The sequence below is a fragment of the Bemisia tabaci genome, chromosome 4 (genome assembly GCF_918797505.1).
Source record: "Bemisia tabaci chromosome 4, PGI_BMITA_v3".
NCBI classification, from domain to species: Eukaryota; Metazoa; Arthropoda; class Insecta; order Hemiptera; family Aleyrodidae; genus Bemisia; species Bemisia tabaci.
In genome coordinates, this window is record NC_092796.1 from 37,702,352 (window position 1) to 37,724,188 (window position 21,837).

General features: G+C 40.3%; 1 protein-coding gene across 14 annotated transcripts in view; it reads right to left on the reverse strand.

Moving 5' to 3' along the window:
* The window catches only part of LOC109031500 (SH3 and cysteine-rich domain-containing protein), a 319,664-nt gene that overhangs the window by 251,783 nt on the left and 46,044 nt on the right, over nt 1-21,837 (reverse strand). For all 14 annotated transcript variants that reach the window (XM_072299796.1, XM_072299791.1, XM_072299789.1 and 11 more), the window contains exons 2-3: nt 15,395-15,570; nt 3,375-3,635 (exon numbers count right to left, since the gene is read on the reverse strand). In XM_072299796.1, coding sequence (XP_072155897.1) covers nt 3,375-3,635; nt 15,395-15,485 — 352 coding nt within the window. In that variant the 5' untranslated portion in view covers nt 15,486-15,570. The remainder of the gene's footprint in view (nt 1-3,374; nt 3,636-15,394; nt 15,571-21,837) is intronic.

The window sequence follows — 21,837 nt, forward strand, 5'->3', positions numbered from 1 at the left end:
ATTATTTGGAAGCAATGTATCACAGCTGAAAAACTTGTGTACCTTGGGACAATGTTTTGACAAAATTCTTTCGCAAAAATTATCGAGAATTAAACTCGAGAATTTGAGGTGCATGGGTAGAACAGCGTTTATTTTTTAAAGTGTTAAGTTCCAAAAAATGCGGGAAAATCTTGATGGAGTTACGGCGTTCTAGCTTAGCATGGCAGAATTAAGGTCCTTCCCAAAAATAGCTCCCCTTCTTGAGAATCTTACACGGGTAGCATTCTGATGAAGGAACATTCAAGGGGAGTCTTTCACAAAGAATCAGAAAAAAAAAATTAAATTTTCAAGAAATTAGAGTCAAGTTCATCAAACTAACTTCGCAAATATGTTTTTGGATTTTAGTGGATTTTAGTCCAAAGTGGATTTTATTGACATGATCTCAGAAAAAATTATAAATCCCTAGGAGACCTAGCCGAGTCAAATGGACCAGAGGCTATCTAAAAACACGTGCCCTGCGGATTGTTTGAGGCTGGTACAAACAAGCTTTAAATATAGGTCTACAAATGCATCTTAAAAATAGAATCAAACGTCAAATCGAAAAAAAAATGAAATCGAGAGTAAACACAGCCGATGATAGAAACGACGTATTCGGGCCTTGTTTTTTTAACTTTTCTCCCGAATTGGAGCGACAGTTCGTTCATACGAGGTCTCGCATCGCGCCATCGCCCCTTCAATTTTGCAGATGCAACGCGGATATCCATTAAGCACGAATAGTTGTATCTCTGCGCTGTCATCAAAGCGCATCCTACTCCTTTCTTTTGTTCTCTCTCCATATGGTGTTTTTCAGTCATCCTTTGTCCGTCCTTTCCCTCTGCCATTCCTTTTTCTCTCATCACTCTCTCTCCGTTTTATTCTTTTTCTTTCGATTTGTAACAGTTTTTTATATAAGATCTTCAGCAGATCTCAGTCCGTTGATTAATCATATTCCAAATTCTTCAAACGAAGTCAAAATTACTGTTTCCAACTAACCACTGATATCGATTCACTGGAATCGTTTGTAAGTTGTAAAGAGTATTTTTGACTTTTTTTAATCTTTCGGGGGAAAAGTTTCAGCACGAAAATGCCTCAATGATTGTTCTCCAAATTGTTTACATAAAGTTTCAAATTTGAAATACGGCGTGATCCGAAAGTCTTGCACCACAAGCACCAGGCAAAGCCCCGATAACGTATGAACGAAATAAGATAGAGACTTGACAGTTAGTGAGTGCTCCTCGGTCAAAAAAGATGACTTTTGAGGGTCCCTTTTATGGGGACCATGCTGAAAAGGGGCAAGACCCTTAGGGGTGGAGCAGGACTTTCATATCACCTTGTAAATCGATCGCACCCAGGATGCTTTGCACAAAAGCTGAAAATTCACTTTATACAGCCAGTTCTACCATCTCCCGAAAATAATTCCGACTTTCGGAACTTTTAAAATAATCGGAAATTTCCCCGGAATCTTCGAAATTCCCAGTTCTGAATTTTTCGGAATAGTCACGGTGGTTGAATGGGGGGATCCCGAGGGGCTCAGCCAATATGGTGAAAATAGGGGGAAACCGAGGGACCACCTCCAAAATGGAGGAAAAGAGAGAGGGGGGCTAACTTGGGGGAGGGGGATGCACCAAACGCCTTATGGGCTTTTTGGAGCTTCCTCAGACCACGAAAGAGATGAACCTCTAATGACGCGTGAAATCCATCATCGGAAGCTCTCAAAAGGGGTGCATTTATTGAACTTACAAAATCAGAACTACAAACAGAACTTAACTACGAATACAAAAATGGCGGGCGGGGCTATAGCAAACTAATGGGCGAGTGGAGGGCGACAATAAGGGGGGTGGGAGCCGGAAACCAGGCTCCCTTCCAAAAATTTAGCCTTGCACAAGGATGGAGGATGGACAATCCCGTGCCATTCCTAGCTTGGAAAGTGCAGAGCACAGACCGGTGTCGGAGGCGGCGACCGGGGGGATGACTAGGGAGCCAATGCCATTCCTAGCTTGAAATTCCCCGGAATGCTGGGGTTTTCCGTTGATTTTACCGATTTTGTCAGCAAATTTGACGATCTTTGGAACTTAATCCGGGCGTGCTTCGGAATTTTTCCCGGAACTCTTGAAAAAATCAGAATTCCCCTCGTAAATTTAGCAAATCGGAATTGAATCAGTGAGAACGAAAACACACCAACTCGGAAAAATGAAAAGAATCAAGGCACACACGAAACCGAACAGTACATGAAGAAACTACTCTAAGAAAGAGATTTTTGGTGCCAACATACAAGCACTTAAGGGCATTTTAAAGGTCCAAGTTGGAACAGATGCGCTAACTTCAATGACTTTTATAAAAATAATTACAACAGCAGGCATAGAGATATCAAAAACGTAAAAGTCCGACTGAAACTATCTGAACAAGATTGCAAATTTTCGGCTATCCAAATTATAAATGCTCTACCCTGGAACATCAAACAACAACTCCACGACGGTGATCTACAAAAATTTTTCAATTTACTTCGAGATCTACTTTTAAGCAAGGCATTTTATAATTTGAACGAATTTCTTAATTCAGCTGTTGAGTAACGTTCTACTAACCACCACTTAATGTAACAGTTGTAATTTATATTTTTAATTATTGTATAGTGTTTTTTGACCTGTGCCATAGCCCTAATAATGGGGCTCTCATGTACGAAAGTTATAGTAAATAAATAAATAAATAAAATTGACCGTCTCTTATGAATATTGAGCAACTTCGAGTTACCGAGTTGGTGTGCTTTCGAACTCACTGATTCAATTAATTCCGGAAATCTTTGGTGAAAGAAAATGGCAGCACTGCTAAGCACCGTAAGGCGCCCAACAATCCGAGTCTGTAATACCGCACGGTTAAGGAACGATCCTGAATCCAGGCTTCAGGAAATGAGCTGTTTAAGGAACGACTCCGAAGAGGGCCTGTGGCGGAGGTTCCATTCTTTCGGAATTTCCTCCGAATGCTGGGGTTTTCCGTTGATTTTACCGATTTTGTTAGCAAATTTGACGATCTTCGGAACTTAATCAGCGCGTGCTTCGGAATTTTCCCCGGAACTCTTCAAAAAATCACAATTTCCCTTGTAAATTTAGCAAGTTGGAATTAATTCCGGAAATCTTCGGTGAAAGAAAATGGCAGCACTGCTAAGCAGCGTAAGGCGCCCAACAATCTGAGTCTGTAATACCACGGTTAAGGAACGATCCTGAATCCAGGCCTCAGGAAATGAGCTGTTTAAGGAACGACTTCGAACAGGGCCTGCGGCGGAGGTTCCATTCTTTCGGGGCGGAAATCAATCAAAGAGCAGGGTAAAGAGGGGGTGCGAGGGGGGGGGGGGGGGGGCTCACCTGTTCTAACTAGCTTGAAGGTGGCAGCGTTGTGAGCCCGAAGCGGCTCGTTCAGTGATGGATGGGACAGATCGCGGAGGGATCCCTCGCCCGAACCTGTTGCCATCTTCGCGGAGTCCTCCTCCTCGTTGTCCTTATCCCACTTGGATTTTTTCACTTTAACTTTCTTGCCCGCTCGGGCTTTCTCGACGGGGCGCGATTTCTCGGCTTTGCTCGCCGGCGGCGGACGGGGGAGGGGCTTCGGAGACGCCGCTTCAGCTCCTGAAACAAACATCCAATCCGACGTGAGGCCAAAGGAAAATATGAAATATCGGTCATGCATTTCGTTGTTTACTGAAACCAACAATGCCTTGTTATATTTACATGAAAAAATTTAGATGTTGCATGTGTGAGGAATTTGCGATTTGACTGTTAATTCTTATGTAAAAGTTCGCGAGAAACACGATGGTGCCACTGGTTTTCTCTGAAATCATCTCTCAAGCTCAAAAAAAGCTCTCAAGTTGAGGCCAACATGGAGGGAATATCCCACGCTATCCTGAGAGTCCACCTCTACATCAAGACAAACTCTCCATGCAAAGATAAGGAGCAAATACATTGACAGGGCTGCCACTTTATTTGGGGACTCTACAACTGGAAAAACTGCATCACTGCTAATGTATTTGCTCCCTATCTTTGCATGGAGAGTTTGTCTTGGTGTAAAGGTGAACTCTCAGGATACTGTGGGATATTCCCTCCGTTTTGGCATCAACTTGAGAGCTTTTTTTGAGCTTGGGAGTTGATTTCAGAGAAAACCAGTGGCACCATCGTGTTTCTCGTGAACTGTTACATAAGAATCAACAGTCAAATCGCAAATTCCTCACACATGCAACATCTCCATTGGAAAATATGGGAAATAGAGCTACAAATACAAAACTAAAAACCCTTTTGACTCATGAGTGCGTCAATTTCAGTCGGAAAATAAAAGGAAAATTGAAAGATATCGAAGTAAAAACCTGAGGCGTACATTTTAGTGGCCCAGATCGTTTCCAGATATTTTTTTGGTGATTAATTGGACTAAAAATGACTCGGTTTCGAGTCAAAATGTCTTGGGTTTTTAGTATTGTATTTTTAGTCCTGTTTTTTTTCGTGTTATCATTGTCTCGAGCTGCAAAAAATGTGAACTGATGTTATGTTTACAAGAATTTTTGTGATCTTTTATCCGCATCAAGGGCCAATACCGCCTCACCGGCAATTTTGGCAAAAATGAGTTGGGTTTTTTACCGTATTTTATGCTATAAAATAGAGTACCTATTTAGGAAGAGTATTAACAGGTCGGGAACTTTTGAGGATAGGTGATAGGGATCTTAGGGCCCAAAAAGGCAGCGTAGCCTGTGAATTCAAATTATCCAGCGGGATCGTTTATTACAATTTTTACTATCAGTCGTTAGTAAAGCACGTATTCGACCTAGTTTTTGCGAAAATTTACTTATTATTGCCGAGGAACGTTCATTTGTGAACATTCTTTGCCATTTTGGTTTGCTGGCAGTGACATGTTTCGTTTTCAAAGATTGGCTGTCATTTTGGGCCCTAAGAGCTCCATATTTCAATATATATCCGTACTGTATATAAAATATGCAAGCTGGTGTTTTTGTTTTTTTCCACTTCCACATGGGAGCGCTGTAATGACACTATAATGTATGAGCAACATCGCAAACCCAATCTCTAAAGTACAAACATGGACAAAAGTATTCTTCGTCCTGTAAAATCGTCAGTTTTTAGATAGGCATTACTTTTCTTAGTCATCGACATGAATGCTTTTTATCTCATTGGTGGATCCAGCAATTTGGAAACACCAAATTCCTTCCATTTAAACCTATGGAAATGTATCGATTCTTGGAGGGGTCAGGTGCTCCGACAAGAATCGATTATTTAGTATAGGTTAAAATGGAAGAAATCCGATGTTGCCAAATTGCTGGATCCACCTCTGTTTTATCTACAGTTACAAATATCCGTGTTATTAGTTACTTCTTTCGGTCGCGAGATATTTTATAGCTGATGGATCTCAGCGGTCTCAAAGATTAACCATAACTTCGAGTAAGAGCAGCCAAAATGCACAGCACCCGAATGTCATGCAAAAGCTAATCGCATTAAATCGCGAAAAATCCGTCCATCGGTGAGTTATCTGTGATGCAGCCGCTTTGAAGCAAGCCAACCGCGCCCAAAACCAACCGTAGGGCAATAAAACGGCCACTTCAAGATCGCCGCCCGTAAACAAGCTATGTACGGCGGCAGTTTGTTCGCCTTAAAATAAATCCGAGCGTTTATGGGAAAATAAATCTATCAACTATTTAAAACAGAGCGTCAGTAGTTGGCTATTGTTTGTCTTAGATATTTGCTTGGGATCCTGCCAGATGTATTAATCAAAAAGCTGCCCGATATGAATACATTGCTGCCAAATTTCGTCGCTCCTCTAAAGTAGGTAAAGTCGTTTAGTTGCACATCGTGATAAGCTCTACCGCCCATTCTGCCACGCTACGGAAAAGCGCCGTATGAACATTAGAAAGTTGCCAAATTTCCCTCGATAAAATGATTATTTTTGAGAAAATTTATGATTATTTTCCCTTGAAATTTTCAGGAACTTTAGGTGAAATTGCGTACACAATTATCTGAAAAATCGAAAGGAAAATATTCACGATTTTACCAGGAAATTCGTGTTTTATCAAAGGAAATTTTGCAACGCCTGAAGGGTTATACGGCGTTTTTTCTTAGCACGGGAGCATAGCACTGTATGCTCTATACGGAGCTTATTTGGCATAGGGATACGTCCTTATATTCACGGAGAAACGAATTGAGAAAGATGATCGGTGTCCAACATCTCTTATCAGTGTAGCATTCAGAGCAGAGATTCCTACTATCAACTTAAGGAAAATGCCAAAAATCCGAAGTCTCCATGCTGTAACACTCCCTTAAACCTATACTTCTTGAAATGAGAGCCTCAAAAATCCGGGTATAAACAAATTTTCAAATATGCCGATCATGAAAACACAAGTGGTAGTGTAAAAAAGTATTTTTATTGAGGGATAATTGATACGATTTTGATATTTGCAAAATGTTTTTGGATTATTACTGTCTAAGTGGATGCTTTACTGCTATAGATATTTTTTTTTATTTTTTATTTTTTTTGTGTAATCGCTCTTTACCATGGCTTCAAATGGGGAAATATCGAAAATCGACTATTCACACCTTGCCACTTCCACAAAAATCAAAACAATTGAATTTATCAAAAATCGTCAGCCAATTTAACATTTGTACTATACAGAACGAAGGATAGGACTTATTTCTCAAGTTAGTTTTGAGACTTTTTTCTCAACAAAAATCTTTCATCTAGTGAAAAGGAAGTTCAGAGTCAGCTCAGTTTAACGACCGTCAGGGATATTTTGTAGCCTCCATTATGTGAAACTTTCAAATAAGTTTTGTTCTCGATTCAGCTGTCTTTTGTCCACCTCCTTCCGCGACCAACCTAGAATTTCTTCCCACGCTTTGCAACCCATTGCCATCCAACTAATAAAAAAATGAGTTAGGAAGCAAAAGCGTGGCGTGAATGATCGATTATCGATATTTGCCCCATTTGAAAGTACGGTGAAGAATCAATTACTAAGGTGCTCGTTGTGAACGCCCTGTATACCGATCTTTTTCCATAGGTTTAAATGGCCGAACCATCGATATATCGCAAAGCACGCCTCGCTACTGTTAGAAAGAGAGGAAAATCCTGAGCCGGAATTTTATTCATTTCATGTCGTACGTCTTTTGAATCAAACGGCTATACCATAAACATATCGAAACTTATCAGTGAGCATACTGTTGAATAGAGTAATATAATACGAGGATAATGAATCAAAAGGAGAGTATAAGGCCAACATATAATAATAGAATAATAGGCCAAGATTTTTGGAAGGCGTCGTGTAGGAAAGGTTGAAATAAAATTTTATGACTGCTGAATTTTTTATGAAACTTAGAAAAGGCTGAATGCTTGATCAAATAAATGACAGTAAAAACTTTTACTCTTTTGATGAAGCTGATGTGACACGGAATTAAAAGAGACTTTGGTCCCGACTGTGGCGATTGCCTAGAGTTGACTACAATATGTGTTCATATAACCCATTTAAAACACCGATTTTTGGCGAAACTGGCTCGTTAGTTAGGTATCAGGTTGGTAAGCCTTATTCTCGTTGTATTTTTGGGAAATTGACAACATTCATAAAAATAGCCTAACTACGTACATTTCGCGCGGCATATCTTCCTTTTTACATTTTTTTTTTTCTTGTTTTTCTTTCTTTCTTTTTTTTTACAGAAACGTGAACATTATTCTGCTTTGAAAATCTTGAAAATATACTTTTTCCGGAAAAAAAAAAAAAAAAAAAAAATACAATTAAGAAAATTGGGCAATTTGAAATTTAGTAAAGATGACGCTACTTGAATTTGTCCAAAAGTCCTTTATCATTTTTTTTTTTTTTATTTTTCATTTTTTTAAAGCTCTTCTAATCAATACTCCAATGAAAATTGTGTGGTTCAAGAAAATAACAGACGCACGCCTACGCGCTAAGGCAGGCGCGGCTAAAATTCCGGAAAATTCAAAGTTTACCCTTTACAAAGAACCGTAAGATAAATACTGTGTCAGCTTTCCCCTCATTGGTGGAGACCCGAGCCGTTGATACGGTCTGAAAACGCGCGCGTCAAAGAGTTTCCCGACCGCGCGCCGCACATTGAATCGAGTCAACGGGAGAGGTCGGACAAAATTCGGAAACTTCCAAAGCTTTTAACTCCGTTTATACAAAATTTTGAGGTTCTAAAAGTGGTTTCATCGGTTTCCACGTAAAATTTTCTTTTAAAAGCATCTCTTGAAATCTAAAATGTGACGGAATAAATATAAAAATTTTGAGTTTCAGTTGAAAAGTTCATGTCCGACAGCTGTAATTGACTCGATCCACTGTGCGCCGCGATGTGGAATCACGAAAAATCGCTGACTCGAGACTCTGGTTTTACCAAAATTGGATCCAGCTGAATTAAATGCGCTCGCGGAGATAAAACACGTTTGTCACGCCCGCCGCTCCCGACGCACAGTGAGGGCTGCCCCATTTACCTTGACAGAATTTCAACGGAGTCAACCCCATTGCCTGGGTATAAATGATAGCCGGCCGTGAATTGAACCTCATCCAGCAGTGCCGCAGTGTATTTACGTAGGATCCGGGCTCCTCCCATCGGAGAAAAAAGATTAGTTATATGAACCGGGGCGGGAGCACGGTGTGCTGTATTCACTCAACTATTCGGTTCATGTGACCGTATTCTCGTTGTTGGTAGCTATAAATTCGTCATCTTTAGAACGGAGGAACGTATCTTCATACTAATGTTGCCGCATTGACTCAAAAAGTCAGGTTATTTTACAAAATTGTACCTGTGCAATTTTCATACAAAATTTGTCTAATTTTTGCATGAAACACTGGGGGAAATAACACATTGGATTTAGAACCCAGACTCTTGAAAACATTGACAAGAAGAAGGACTCTTGATTCAATCAGATTTAAGCTTAAATCAAATGGAAATCCGCTGAAATTAAGAGGCTTGGTTCTTGATTTAAGCTTGAATCTGATTGAATCAAGAGTATTTTTTCTTGTCGATGTTTTTAAGAGTCTGAACGCTAAATCCAATGTGTTTTTTTCCGGTGAATCTGAGGGAAATAAGTGAAATTTTCAGTGGGGAATGCCCAAAATTCTCCCAGTTACTATACAATTTTCTAAGGAAAATTTGGCAATATTGGAATTTAGTTACGTTTGTTCGTGAGGGTAACGACGAATTCTCAGTTCAAGCAACCGACCTCTTCCTACAGATCGGTTTAACCGAACTGTTCTCACATTTCGATCCGGTTCGGGAAAAAAAGGTCAGTTATATGAAGCAAAGTACGCTATCTCATGTCGCCCGTACTATTCGGGTCGTATAACCGTACCTCTCAATGCATGGAACTGTATCTTGGTTCAGATGTAATCAAACTTTCAAACCAAAATTGTTGAGACCCATTTTTCCCTGAAAATATCTCTGACTTCCCCTCTAGTTAGATGCAAAAATGAACAAAACGTTACGCAAAAAATTGAATTGCTTGAGACAATTTTGTAACTTTGAAATCGGGTTTTCGTTTTTGAAACGACGCGCTATTTCGTTTCCATACAGCAAGTACGGCAGTGCAGGCTACACTGCCGTGCTAAGGAAGAACGCCGTATGAACATTCGAGAGTTGCCAAATCGCCACGTATAAACCATGTATTTTTGAGAAAGAATATGCGTATTTATCCCTGAAATTTTCAAACATTTCAGACAAAATTGCGAACAAAATCCTCTTAAAAATTAGAGAAAAACATTCACAATTTTTCCAGTCTATCAGGTTTTTATTGAAGGAAATGTGGAAACGTCTGAAGGTTCATACGGCGTTTTTCCTTAGCACGGCAGCACAGGAATACATACTCTCAGGTGAGCAACGTGATTGTAAAGCGGACAACTATATGCTATTGAAAAAAGAAAACATGCAACGAGGAGCGGAAGTAAAGTGGCAAAGTCGTCTCGTAAATCTGTAACGGAAACACTTCGTCAGTCAACTCGATTTTGAAATCGTTATTTACGAGTACTACGGAGCTGCAGTGGATATTTTTATGAATCTTCCTTCCGCTGAAGGAGAAAAAACTGACTATTAGATTTAAATGTGTGGGATCGGATTCACAACATACGCACGCAACTAGTTCCCCGTATACAAAGTTGTGGGTGTGCAACAATCGATTTAACAATAAACTTGGAAATTTATGTACAGCAGCACTAAGTTGGCAATAGTTAATAAGCAATAATTTCATATTTTTACGAGCAACTCTTTGTTTTAGTAGGGACGCATATTTTTTCTTCCTTTGTATGTGACCCGCACTCAAATATTTTTGGAACGATACAAAAGAGAAAGAGCTGAGATCCTTTCAAACGGTTCGGAACTAAAAGTTGTAAGAGCAAACATTTTATCCTTTTTCAACATTAGTTGATTGGAAATTCCATTGAGCAACGATATATTCCAATATGGAAACCACTCAAACAGCATTGATCGCTATGATGAAAAAGAATCGTTGAAGTGTTGCACTTTCATTACAAGATAGTGCATCGAAATCACCAAAAAGTGACTTTATTATCGGAATTTTCAGTTGTAGTTATACGAGTTGAGTTGATTGTATTCTAGGAGCAGAGCTTATTTTCATGGATAAAATTAGCAAATGGAACACGTTTGGTAAAGAATGAATTTCAATGTTATATTAAATACTACTCGTATTTAAGAGAAGAATGAGATTTTTTGTTCAGATTTCCCGTAGAAAAACGCCCTCTGACTTTGTATCACTGAATCACAGTATATCAACAACATGCCTAAAATGCCTGTTTATCAAATTAAGTCCTAATGATGAGTGAATTCTTGAACGCGCGTTGGTGACGGCGCAGAGATACAACTATTCGTGCTCGATGGATGTCCGTGTTGCATCTGTAAAATTGAAGGCGCGATGGCGCGAGACGTGAACTCGCAATGCTCAGCTCTATTTTTTGCCAATGGGGTGTCGCTCAGATTCGGGAAAGAGTTGAGGAGGCCCGATTACGTCCTCCCTATCTTCGGATGTTTTGAAACTCAATTATTTACTTTTTTTCTCAATTTGGTGTCTGATTCTTTATTGAGCTGTATTGTACACCTCTACATCTAAAGCTCGTATGTACAGCCCCATACAACCCGTGGGGTATGTGTTTTTAGCAAGCGTCATATCAATTCGACCCGGCATCTGAGGTTTAATTAAACTGAAACTCAAAGAAAAGAAGGATTCATGAAGTGAACACTGTAACTTCCTAATCGCACGAGGACAGGTCGACAAACGACCAGGAAAAAATAATATCCACGAAGAATAAGGAGCCTAGCAAACCCAGACGATAACAGTCGCAGTCACTAAGGTCTGAGACGATTTCTAATAGATTAAGGGTAATTTAGCGTGATCGCTGTACATAAAGCCCGTAATTGTTGGGTGAACTAAGGGCTTAATTACTGGAGACCGGAGATTTCCGTTAAAATCTGGCTACGCTCTCCGGGTTATATCGATTGAAACCCGCGGAACAATGCAGACACGCATTTGAATGAACCCGCGCACAATGGACCGAATCAATGGGAGGGGTCGGACATAAATTGTTTAATTAAAACTGCAAATTTATATTTTTATCTCGTCAAATTTTAAATTTTGAGAGGTGTTTCTTAAAGAACATTTTACCAGAAAACCAATGAGACCATTGTTAAGACCTACACATTTTGTGAAAACTGAGAGCTTTTAAAGTTTTTAAGTTTTGTCCGACCCTATAATTGACTCGATCCACTGTTCTGTGGCCGGCTAACAGCCCGTATCCATAGCCGCGGCTATTGTTGAGACCCGAGTCATAATCAACCCTCCTCGGCGAGTATCGGAAATTCGCACGTAATAACAGCGAACAGCGAATTGAGTGTTGCGAGTGGGCATTTCAAAAGATTTGAGGTCTCTGAAAGTTTGCATAGGGATCTCAAAACCTGGAGGAATTTTGAAAGGCAAACTTTTTTACGGCATATTTGGATATTTCAATAAAAAATATTGAAATTTGTTTTTGAAAAAACAATAATTATATGCGCTGAAATTCGGCAATAATAGAATGCTCAATACGAAGCTTTTCCTCAACACGGTTGTATTGAGTGTCTTGGCGTGCTCTGCGATACATCGATTGCCATCGATCTACCATTTACAGCCATGGAAAAGGTTCGATGAACAGGCTATTTGCGACGAACACCTTAATAATCGACTCTTTACCGTAGCTCCAAATGGGGAAATATCGATATTCGATTATTCACGCCTCGCTACTGGTTGTATTGCAATATCGTCATAAAATTGAGGTTGATCGATGTCAAATAAAGAAAATAAACTAGAATGATAAACACTCCGTCACATTATGAATGACTTTTTTTCCTGATTTTAATGTGATTTTTATTAAACTGTGAACAATGTTTTTCATTGAGATCGCAAATCGAAAGAGTGTCAGACTTATCTCCCGGCTAGTTTGCCTTCAATTCAGTGAGTATGCAACTCGAGCTCCAAGGAGTTAAAATAGTGGTATCCGCTGAACCGTCCCGGCGTTGACAACGGCTGCGACTCGTCGTTTTGCATGTCCGATCGTTTTACAGATGATTAAACGCAATTAGGAGTTGGCGTTTGACGAGGACGCGATCTTGAATGAGATCGACGACATGTTTACGAGCCCTCCTGACGCCAACGGAGTTTTCACGAAACATAAACTCCGACGCCCGTAACACGCAAATTGTAACGGCTGATTTCTGGACGCTTGGGCACCGGAGGGGAGCAATAAAAATCAGTCCAAGCTCCCTGCGAGGAGGAGGATCTCGAGCGCGGAAAATGGGGATGAAAAGAGGTCGAGGGTTCGAGAGGCGAGGGGTGCGTTTTCCAGTCTTAAATCATTCGCTCACGGGTGGCTGCTTGATTCACTTCGTTTTACGAGACGACCAAGAAACCCGCGCTAAGGAAAAACCTCGTATGAACACCTGGACGCTGCTAAATTTCCGGTGTGTGTATTTATCTCTGGGGAAACTCACAATGTTTTTTCCTTGAAAGTTTTTTTTCTTATTTTTTTTTTTGTTTTTTTATTTTGTTTTGAACGAAAAAGGTAGTTTATTTAGTTTGAACAAAGTGGAATCATGATGGACAGGTCATGACCCGAAGACCTGTTTATACATTCTAAGAGGTGAAGCCAAAATATTTACAATTTCTTAATCTATTTTCGTTTTTCCCTTGTACCATATTTCCCTTTAAAGTGCTTATTACCTATTATTGGTGAACTGAAGTTCCTCAATCTTCTTTTTGTTATTCAGTCTGCATTGTTCTCCTCGGAACTGTCGATTTCCTTGAAAGTTGTGGATAGGTCAGATTATACGGACCACGCGCGGAGAAAAATAATTTCGTTCATTTTGAGAACCAAAATTCTTTGCTTCAGGTAACCGAAGTTATTGGTCACAGAAACCGAACTTTAGCTTGGCTGACCAAAATTTGGTCCGGATGAACAATAATGTTGGAAAAACGTCAGTGTTCAATATGAAACGAAACTCCGTCCTTCGCGGAAAAAAAAAGGATGCTGACTTAACCTTCTGGATGTAAAAAAGTGTGCAACATCTCACAAAACGCTGAATTAATTGCCAGAGCAGTTAGCTTTACATCTTGATATTGCTAAAATAACTGCTATGGTGGTTAATTCAGCGTGTTGTGAGTGGTCACACACTTTTTTGCATCCAGAATGTTAAGTCAGCATCCTTTCTTTTTTGTTGTTGGTGTTATAAGAGAAGTTTTTTTCCAAGCGAAAGACGAGCTCAAAAAGTGTCAGTGAATTTTAATGATTCAAAGTGAAAAGTTCATAGAAATTGGAAAGGAAAACTTTTTTTTATTATTAGATGATTTTATGTTTAAGAAAACTGGAGAGAGAGGAGGAAGACGAAAATGAAGAAAATTAATTGCAAGGAAATTAACAACATTGCACACTGGGAGTTACAATTTTTTCTTATTAACGTTTCGGTGTATTGGAGTGTACAATTCGTGGGAAGTCAAACGACGGCGAAATTCTCCAGAATGTTGCAGCACAATTCGCTTGTTTCGTTTACATTGCTTTCTCAAAGGAAATTTGGCAACATTAATGTCATACGACGTTCTTCTTTAGCACAGCAGAAGAAGTTGCGCCAGGATCTCGCCCGGGAAAAAGGTGGACGCAATGAAAACTCCCCGCACCCTCCCTCCATCCCCGAGGGCAACAACCCTGGGAGCCGCTCAAAAATAGCGAATTAATTGAACCCTCGAGGGTTTTTACGGCGAATTTTCTCTTTCGGGGCGAAATAGGCCCGGAAGAATGGGACTCAATGTTAGATGTTTCCCGAGTAACGTTTTAAGAGAATAGAGGGAGCGAAATTCACCTAGACCCGTGTTCACAAAAAGAATCTGAATCTAGGATCGAATCGAGTATGGGAGGTAACCAGTTTTATTCCTTCATAAGATTTAATGATAGGAATGTAATTCGACGTCAATCTTTTTATTCAAAACTTTTTTTTTACTTTAAAATGTAAGCAGCTGAGTCAGTGTGCGGCTGACCACGCTTAAATTATCCCTATCTAATTTGTTTTCAAAAATGTGATTTCAGGCCGTATTTTCAGTCGTGCCTGAAAAATCTATACTTTCCTTACGGAGGCCAAAATTGGCATATATTTTGGTATTCAGTGCGTGGGGCCCGAAGTTGAGGTCATATGGATCTCTGAAGTTTTCGGAGCACGCATCCAAAAACGTGAGTTCCAACTGCCAAAATTCGGCTCGACATCTGAAGTACTTCGGTATGCACCGGAACCTTCAGATGTGTGACCAGAACCCTTCGGTATGTACCTAAGTACTTCAGATGTCTGACCCGAACTTCGGCAGCTAGATCTCAAGTTTTCGGATGCGAGATCCAAAAACTTCAGAGATCCATATGACCTCAACTTCGGGTCCCCATGCACGAAGATTTTTTCTCCGTGGCATTTTGAAAACAGACACCATTTACATACAGAGCGGAGAATTTGCATGAACAAGTTTTTCATCTGAAAGTGCCCACTTAGCATGAGTTTGCAGTATTTCTCATGATAATTTACTGTTTTGGGAAATCTGTATAAAAATAAACCGCCTTGTGACGTCATTCGGCGGCATTTACCATTTAAACACATGTATTTAAGCAGATTCGGTTATTTTTTCATATTTCCTTCAATAATCGTTCAATTTAGAGACCAAGGCTATTCTCGTGCTCAGTTTAATTAGGAGTTTCATCTTGAACATAAAATTCCCCACATTTCAGACACCAGCAAATTTTCCATCAGGCCATTCCTCGGGAATTTTGTCCATCTCCAGAAATCGGCGTAAAAAATAAGGGATCGTTGTGGATATTTACCTCGCTGCTGAGCTGCGGTCGGAGAGAGGTATACCGGAGGCCTAGTTAAAGTTAGTTCCACTAAGTCTTCGGCCGGGAAAATGACATACATTCTCCGTGGCGCACCATGGCTGCGTCAGCCTGGGACGCGGCTCAAGTGACCAGCCGATACCTCCACAGCATCTTCACCTCCCGCCCTGCAACAACACAGATAAATCAAAAACATTAATATATCACCGAAAATAGGCAGACGCAGAGAACACCATTTCTTCGACCAGAACATCAAACGGTCCGAGCTTCGAACAACTTCGGCGCGTGACTCGAATGCGTGCCGCCGCGCTGAGGGAGAACACCATATGAGCAACCGGATGTTGCCGAATTTCCTCCGACAAAATAATTACCTCAAACATAAGTTTTTAATATGTTTCTCCAATATTGTCCGATACTGTGGATTGACTTGTTCGTAAAATTCTGGGCAAAAGTCCCAGAGAAGTAGGCATTAATTCTTCAAAGGAAAATTCGATTTTCATCAGCAGAAAGTTCTCAACATTCAATTTTCCATAATGTGTTTTTCCTCAGTAAGCCAGAATAGCTTCAGATCAAACTTTTAATCGATTGCCGCCCTCGGTGAACCATACTTAATCTCACTTTATACTTTCTCTCCTGCGAGGTAGAGTTTAACAGAGGCGCACCAAATCGCAGTTTAGAAAAAAAATGAGTTGAAAGTGTTTCGAATTCAACTAATTGTAAATTTGCTCTCGTCAAAAATTCAAAGCCCAGAAGAAATAAATCGAACGTGAAAATAGTCATCAGACTAAGTCTTAAACATCGAGTCACATCGAGGAGCAAAACTTCAACCATCTGTTTCTTGATCCAAAATTCCCCCAACTTCCAGCGATCTGGTTAAACTTGATCCAAATGACATACAATTTGAGGACAATTTTGAATTTAATTATTGGAGTATACAGTTGAAATTCAAGGGGAGATATTAATTCATGCAATGGTCCAGTCCTGCAATGGTCCGAACCCCTCGGACCCTCAGTCTCTCACCCTAGCGTGGCTCTTATATCTGAAAGCTGAGACAAGTTCACGTATGTCATTCGCGTAGAATATATTAAACCTCAATAAGAGCAAATCAAGAATCAGTTTGGAAGAAAATTTAAACCAATTTTAGAGATCCCTGGAGCGCCCTAAAGGATGCACGTCTAAAAATTGGTATCTTGGCAGATGACGTAGTGTCATTTCTAAGTTGCTATAATCAAATTTCGGTTTTGAGAACATAGATCGTCAGTTTTGTCGTATTACTCGCTAAAAAGCCGCAACCTGATAAATAAGGGATGGAAACTCCTCTCCGGCGCGCCCTTTACGCTTCGCAGTAAACTGTAGCCTCTTGCTGCCGACATCAGGATGCGAACTCTTCATCCCAGCAGGAAATCGACGAATTTTCCTCACGCTTCTTCTTCTCCCCCCCCCCCAAAAAAAAAATGTGAAAAAAAAAAAAAAAAAAAAAAAAAATAGAACTGCACCGGACACTATAAATCCCTTTTTTTTCCGCCATAAATCACAGGTCGCATAATCAGTTTGCATTCCTAGCCAAAAAGCCGCACATTCCTAAAAGAGGGGCGGAAACCACCCTCCGGCGCAACCCTTAGACTGCGCAGTGAACTTTAGCGTCTTGCTGCCCACACAGAGATGCGAAATTGGTCTCCCCAAGAAATCGATGATTTTTTTTTTTTTTTTTTTTTTTTTTTTTTTTTTTTTTTTTTTTTTTTTTTTTTTTTAAATAGACCTGTGACGGACACTATGAACCACTCTTTCCCCTCTTAAATGACATTTTGCAAATTTCTGGATTTCCGCCGTTCCTAAAACGAACCATCGGATATCCGCTCCGAAAAAGTCGGGCTTGGCAGGGATCCGGGCGCCGCGTTCTCGCTCGGGGACATAGTTCCACGGCTCGGGTCCGCAGCCCGCCTAGAAGTAGGCCACCTCGTTGCGCGGCGCGCCAGTGACCTTCCGCCTCTCGGGTGCCACCCGGGCCACCGTGTCAGTGAACGGGCCCGCTAGGCGGCAGAGGCGGGGGGTGGGGGGGGGGCAGACGGCAGAGCCAGGCCCGCAACAGGTGCGCTCGGGGCGGCTCAACAGCAACAACCCCCCGTCTCCGCCCCCCGCGGAAGCGCTAGAAAACGCGGCTCAAATAAACAATGCCTCGCGAGTGCGGGGCAATCTCAACGGCGGAGTCACCGATGCGACCGGGGTCCGTGACGTCACATTTACGGGCCCCCGTTAAAAAGCGCACCGTCGTGCGTAAACACGGGTCGGTAATTGGCGGGGGCTCTAAACTATGCCCCCCCCCCCCGCATCCCTCGTGCGCTGCGGTGGTCTTTAGCCGTCGTTTACAACGGACGGTGTTATGAACGCCCTGCAGGATCGGTCGCTCGCTTTGCACGTTGGGCTCCGCTGTTGCGATCGCCTCTCTTTTTGATTGTGCTTGGCGCGACGGGAACCGATTTTTCCGTTCATTTTGAAGCAATTTTAAAGGCCTTTCATAAAATACGTAAAGTAAAAAAAAAAAAAAAAGAATGCGGATTCTCGCCCCTCCCTGGTAACGCACATATACAAACTGTGAACTCTCCCTGTAAAATGCGGAACGCTCTCCTGGACAGTTTTCGTTTGAAAAAATCATAAATCTCTGTTCTTTCATTCGTAAAAAAAATAAAAAGTTAAACGGGATAGGAGAAGAGGAAAGAAAAGTTGTTGGTCATTTTCATTAGTACACGGAGAAAAAAAACTCGTGCGTGGGAACCGAAGTTTAGGTCATATGGATCTCTGAAGTTTTCAGATTGAGCATCTGAACACTTTAGGTCTAGCTGCCGAAGTTCGGATCATACATCTGAAACTTCAGTTCTTACATCTGAAGTACTTCGGTTCTTACATCCGAAGTACTTCAGTTCTCACATCCGAAGTACTTCGGTTCTCACATCTGAAGTACTTCAGATGTATGATCCGAACTTCGGCAGCTAGACCTAAAGTGTTCAGATGCTCAATCTGAAAACTTCAGAGATCCATATGACCTAAACTTCGGGTCCCACGCACGAGTTTTTTTTCTCCGTGTAAGCATGTTTCATAATAAAATCGTGGAAGAATAAGAAAGAGAAATTCAATAAAAAGTTTTAAAAAATACAAGGTCAAGCGTCACGTGACGCGACCTTTGATTTCCCTTTCCCGAAACGCAGGACCACAGGTTCCAACCCTCTTCCGTATAACGCGTGAGAACTTACCATGGAAAAAGACAAAGAAAAGTTAAATGAAACAAAGTTTGTCCCCCATTACAACCTAATTAACACTGAGAATATTGATGCCAACCATAATTATTTATATCGTAAAGTGAGTTTTGCGAAAAAAAGACTATTCAGCCAACTACGAGCGAGAAATGTTAACTCCCTTAACATCACTATCAATCAGATGAACCATAGAATTAACCCTAACGAAATTTGCACAATTTGTAATACTCAACAACCTGAAGATGCGCACCACTTATTCTTTGTCTGCCCCATTTACCATAACACTCGAAAATATTACTTACACAGATACCTTAACAAAGACATAAACCTAATTCTTAGTAAAGTCTCAAACGAGCAACAGCTTACAGATATTTATAATTATTTTGCGACAATTCTGTGTATAAGATCGTTCATAATAAATGAATAACTGAACCAAAAAACAAAGTTTGCCTATCATGAACGCTGCTATTTCATGTACATAATTGTAAGCCCAGCATATCCTAGAGATAAGTGTAGCATAATGAAGTAATCTCATGTTTGTAAATGATCTCCCAACCTAACCCCCTTTGTTAAATCCTCCCCAGGATAAAAAATAAAGTATTCTATCTATCTATCTATCTATCTATAACGCGTGATGCACTTCCGTAGATACCGAAGGTTTCGGGTCACACATCTGAAGTACTCCGGTACATACCGAAGTACTTAGATGTCTGACCCGAACTTCAGCAGCTGGACCTCAAGTTTTCGGATGCGTGATCCGAAAACTTCAGAGATCCATATGACCTCAACTTCGGGTCTCATGCACGAAGTTTTTTTCTCCGTCTACATGGAACTTCACGTTGAGTCTATGAAGTTTCCATGGTTTCCCATGGAAACGGCTTCAATAATATTTTGAGGACATTTGGCAACTGCAAGTGATAATACTTGGGGTGTTTTCAAATAATTAGCGCTGATTGAGCTTCCAGCGTGGAAATATTCGCATTGCTGAAACGATGATAATAACAGCATGGCAAAATACGAATCCGCTCCCCATTATCTAAAGTAAACGCAACAATTCCGCGCTTGTTTTTGCACGGACTCGTGCGCTTGACTATTTCGTTACCACTGCAATTTCGGTAACGAGCGTTGGTTTTGCTTAAAAGTTTAATTAAAATTTCCTAAATCCTGTACGAGCAATGGTTATAAATGTTTTTCACAAAATTCAATACAAGTTCTTTAAATCTTGCGCAAATTAAACCCTTTCAATTAGACTTTAATACCGAGAGCGAGGAATGAACACCTAGAAATCTCAAACCTGGTCAGATTGACGCAACTATCTCTGCTGGAAGAGTTATGGTACCGGTACATATACAAGCTTTAGATATAAGTTTACAAAAAGAAAAGAATCAAACTTCAAATTGAAAAAAAAATAAATAAATAAAACATCGAGTGTCAATTCAGCCAAATACAGTCAAGTCGGGCCTCTTCTTTCAATTTTTCTGCCGAATTTTAGCGACGTGTAATAGGCAACAATGACAGCATAGACTGGAGCTGTGAGTTCACGAATCGCGCCATCGCGCCTTCAATTTTGCAGATGCAGCACGGACATCCATCAAGCACGAATAGTTGTATCTCTGCGCCGTCAACAACGCGCGCCGTTTCCCGTGCTCTGTTACCATGTTAGGTTTGTTCACGCCAAAAAGGATAGCATTTTAAATGTCTTATCATTACGATCGATGTAATGATAATTTTAGTCTTGGAAAAGGCAAGTGTGTTAAACGAGGCTACAGTTATTTGCCGGGTGTGTAAGTTCAATATTGACGACAAATGTGACCTTCTTTAGCTATAGTTCTTTTCTCGTGGAAGAGGTTCAAATTGACTGCATGGACTTTAAATTACATAAAAACACTTTTTTTCTTGTCAATGAGCTGATTTAAAAAAATGTTCCAATTTTCTTACTAAATTCTGAATGAAAACCTTCAAACGTACTTGAATTCTCACCCTGTCACGTGGCTATTGTTAGTCGACTTCTATTCTGAATTATTTGGCGATTTCAATTGATTTAATTTATGGATCCAGAAGTTGTGTCCAACGAAGCTTCGTAACAAGGTGATATTGGTTAGATGAAAAACTAATTGCAAGTAAATGTTCCTCGTTTAATTTTGAACAATGATTTAAAACCGCACTCTGAGGTGCCAACGGAGCTCTCAAACTCCATTTAACGCCTTGCCAAAAGTAATCATCCTCCAATTAAATAGTGATTCGAGACTTGTCAAGGTCCATGTCAGTCGTTCGGACACAGCGACTTCTTGTTGCGCTGCCAAATGGATTATCTATCCGGACTTTAAATTGTAATGTTTACTATTTTTTCCAATTTTCACAGGCGGTCTGAAACGTAGAAAATTCCAAGAAATGCAAGATGGAACTCAAAATGAACACATCCGGAAACTAAGTGAGCTGAGCAGGCAGGAACGAGAGGAATCAGACCAATGATATTGGTTAATAAAGAACAACGAAGTCACAAAATAACTCGCTCTAATTTAAACTTCTTAAGTTCATAAACATTTTAATATTTTCAACTGGTGACAAAAAAATTAAAATACATGGATGAAACAAAGATAATTCGAACTTGTATAAGAGTTCACGAAACTTTCAAATGGAAATGAAATTCGTATTAAAAATTTAAAATTGCCCGATCACCTTGGACAATTATCCGGAAGTAAATTAAAAGAACCACTCTGGAGGAAAATTTCAAGTCTTCGGGAAGATGCTATAGATTCTCTGAGCCAATTGGAGTCGTTTCCATTCATGAGCACTTCTGAATATTGCTCGGGTTACTCTCAGAAAATTGGAATCTTAGGTCGTTATTTTTTTCAAGAAAGAACACCATTAATTCCGAAGTTAAATCGCGCAAAATTAGAGCAAAACCACGAGAGCTAAAAAGGTAAAGCGCTCAATTAGTGTCATAGATTTTTTAATTATTTGTGATATGCTTTTACCTCATGACGCAAACTTTGTCTTCAAAATTTGATGAGATAAGAAATTACTACCTAAAGATCTAATTTTTGAAAATATAGTTCAAATAAAACGCAGAAACTCAGCAAATTGAACCAAGTTTGCTAAATATCTAGATGTTTGCAGCCACCTTTGGGCATTTCATTAAATTTGACAACTTCGAAATGCACCGAAAACAAAGACAGCCCA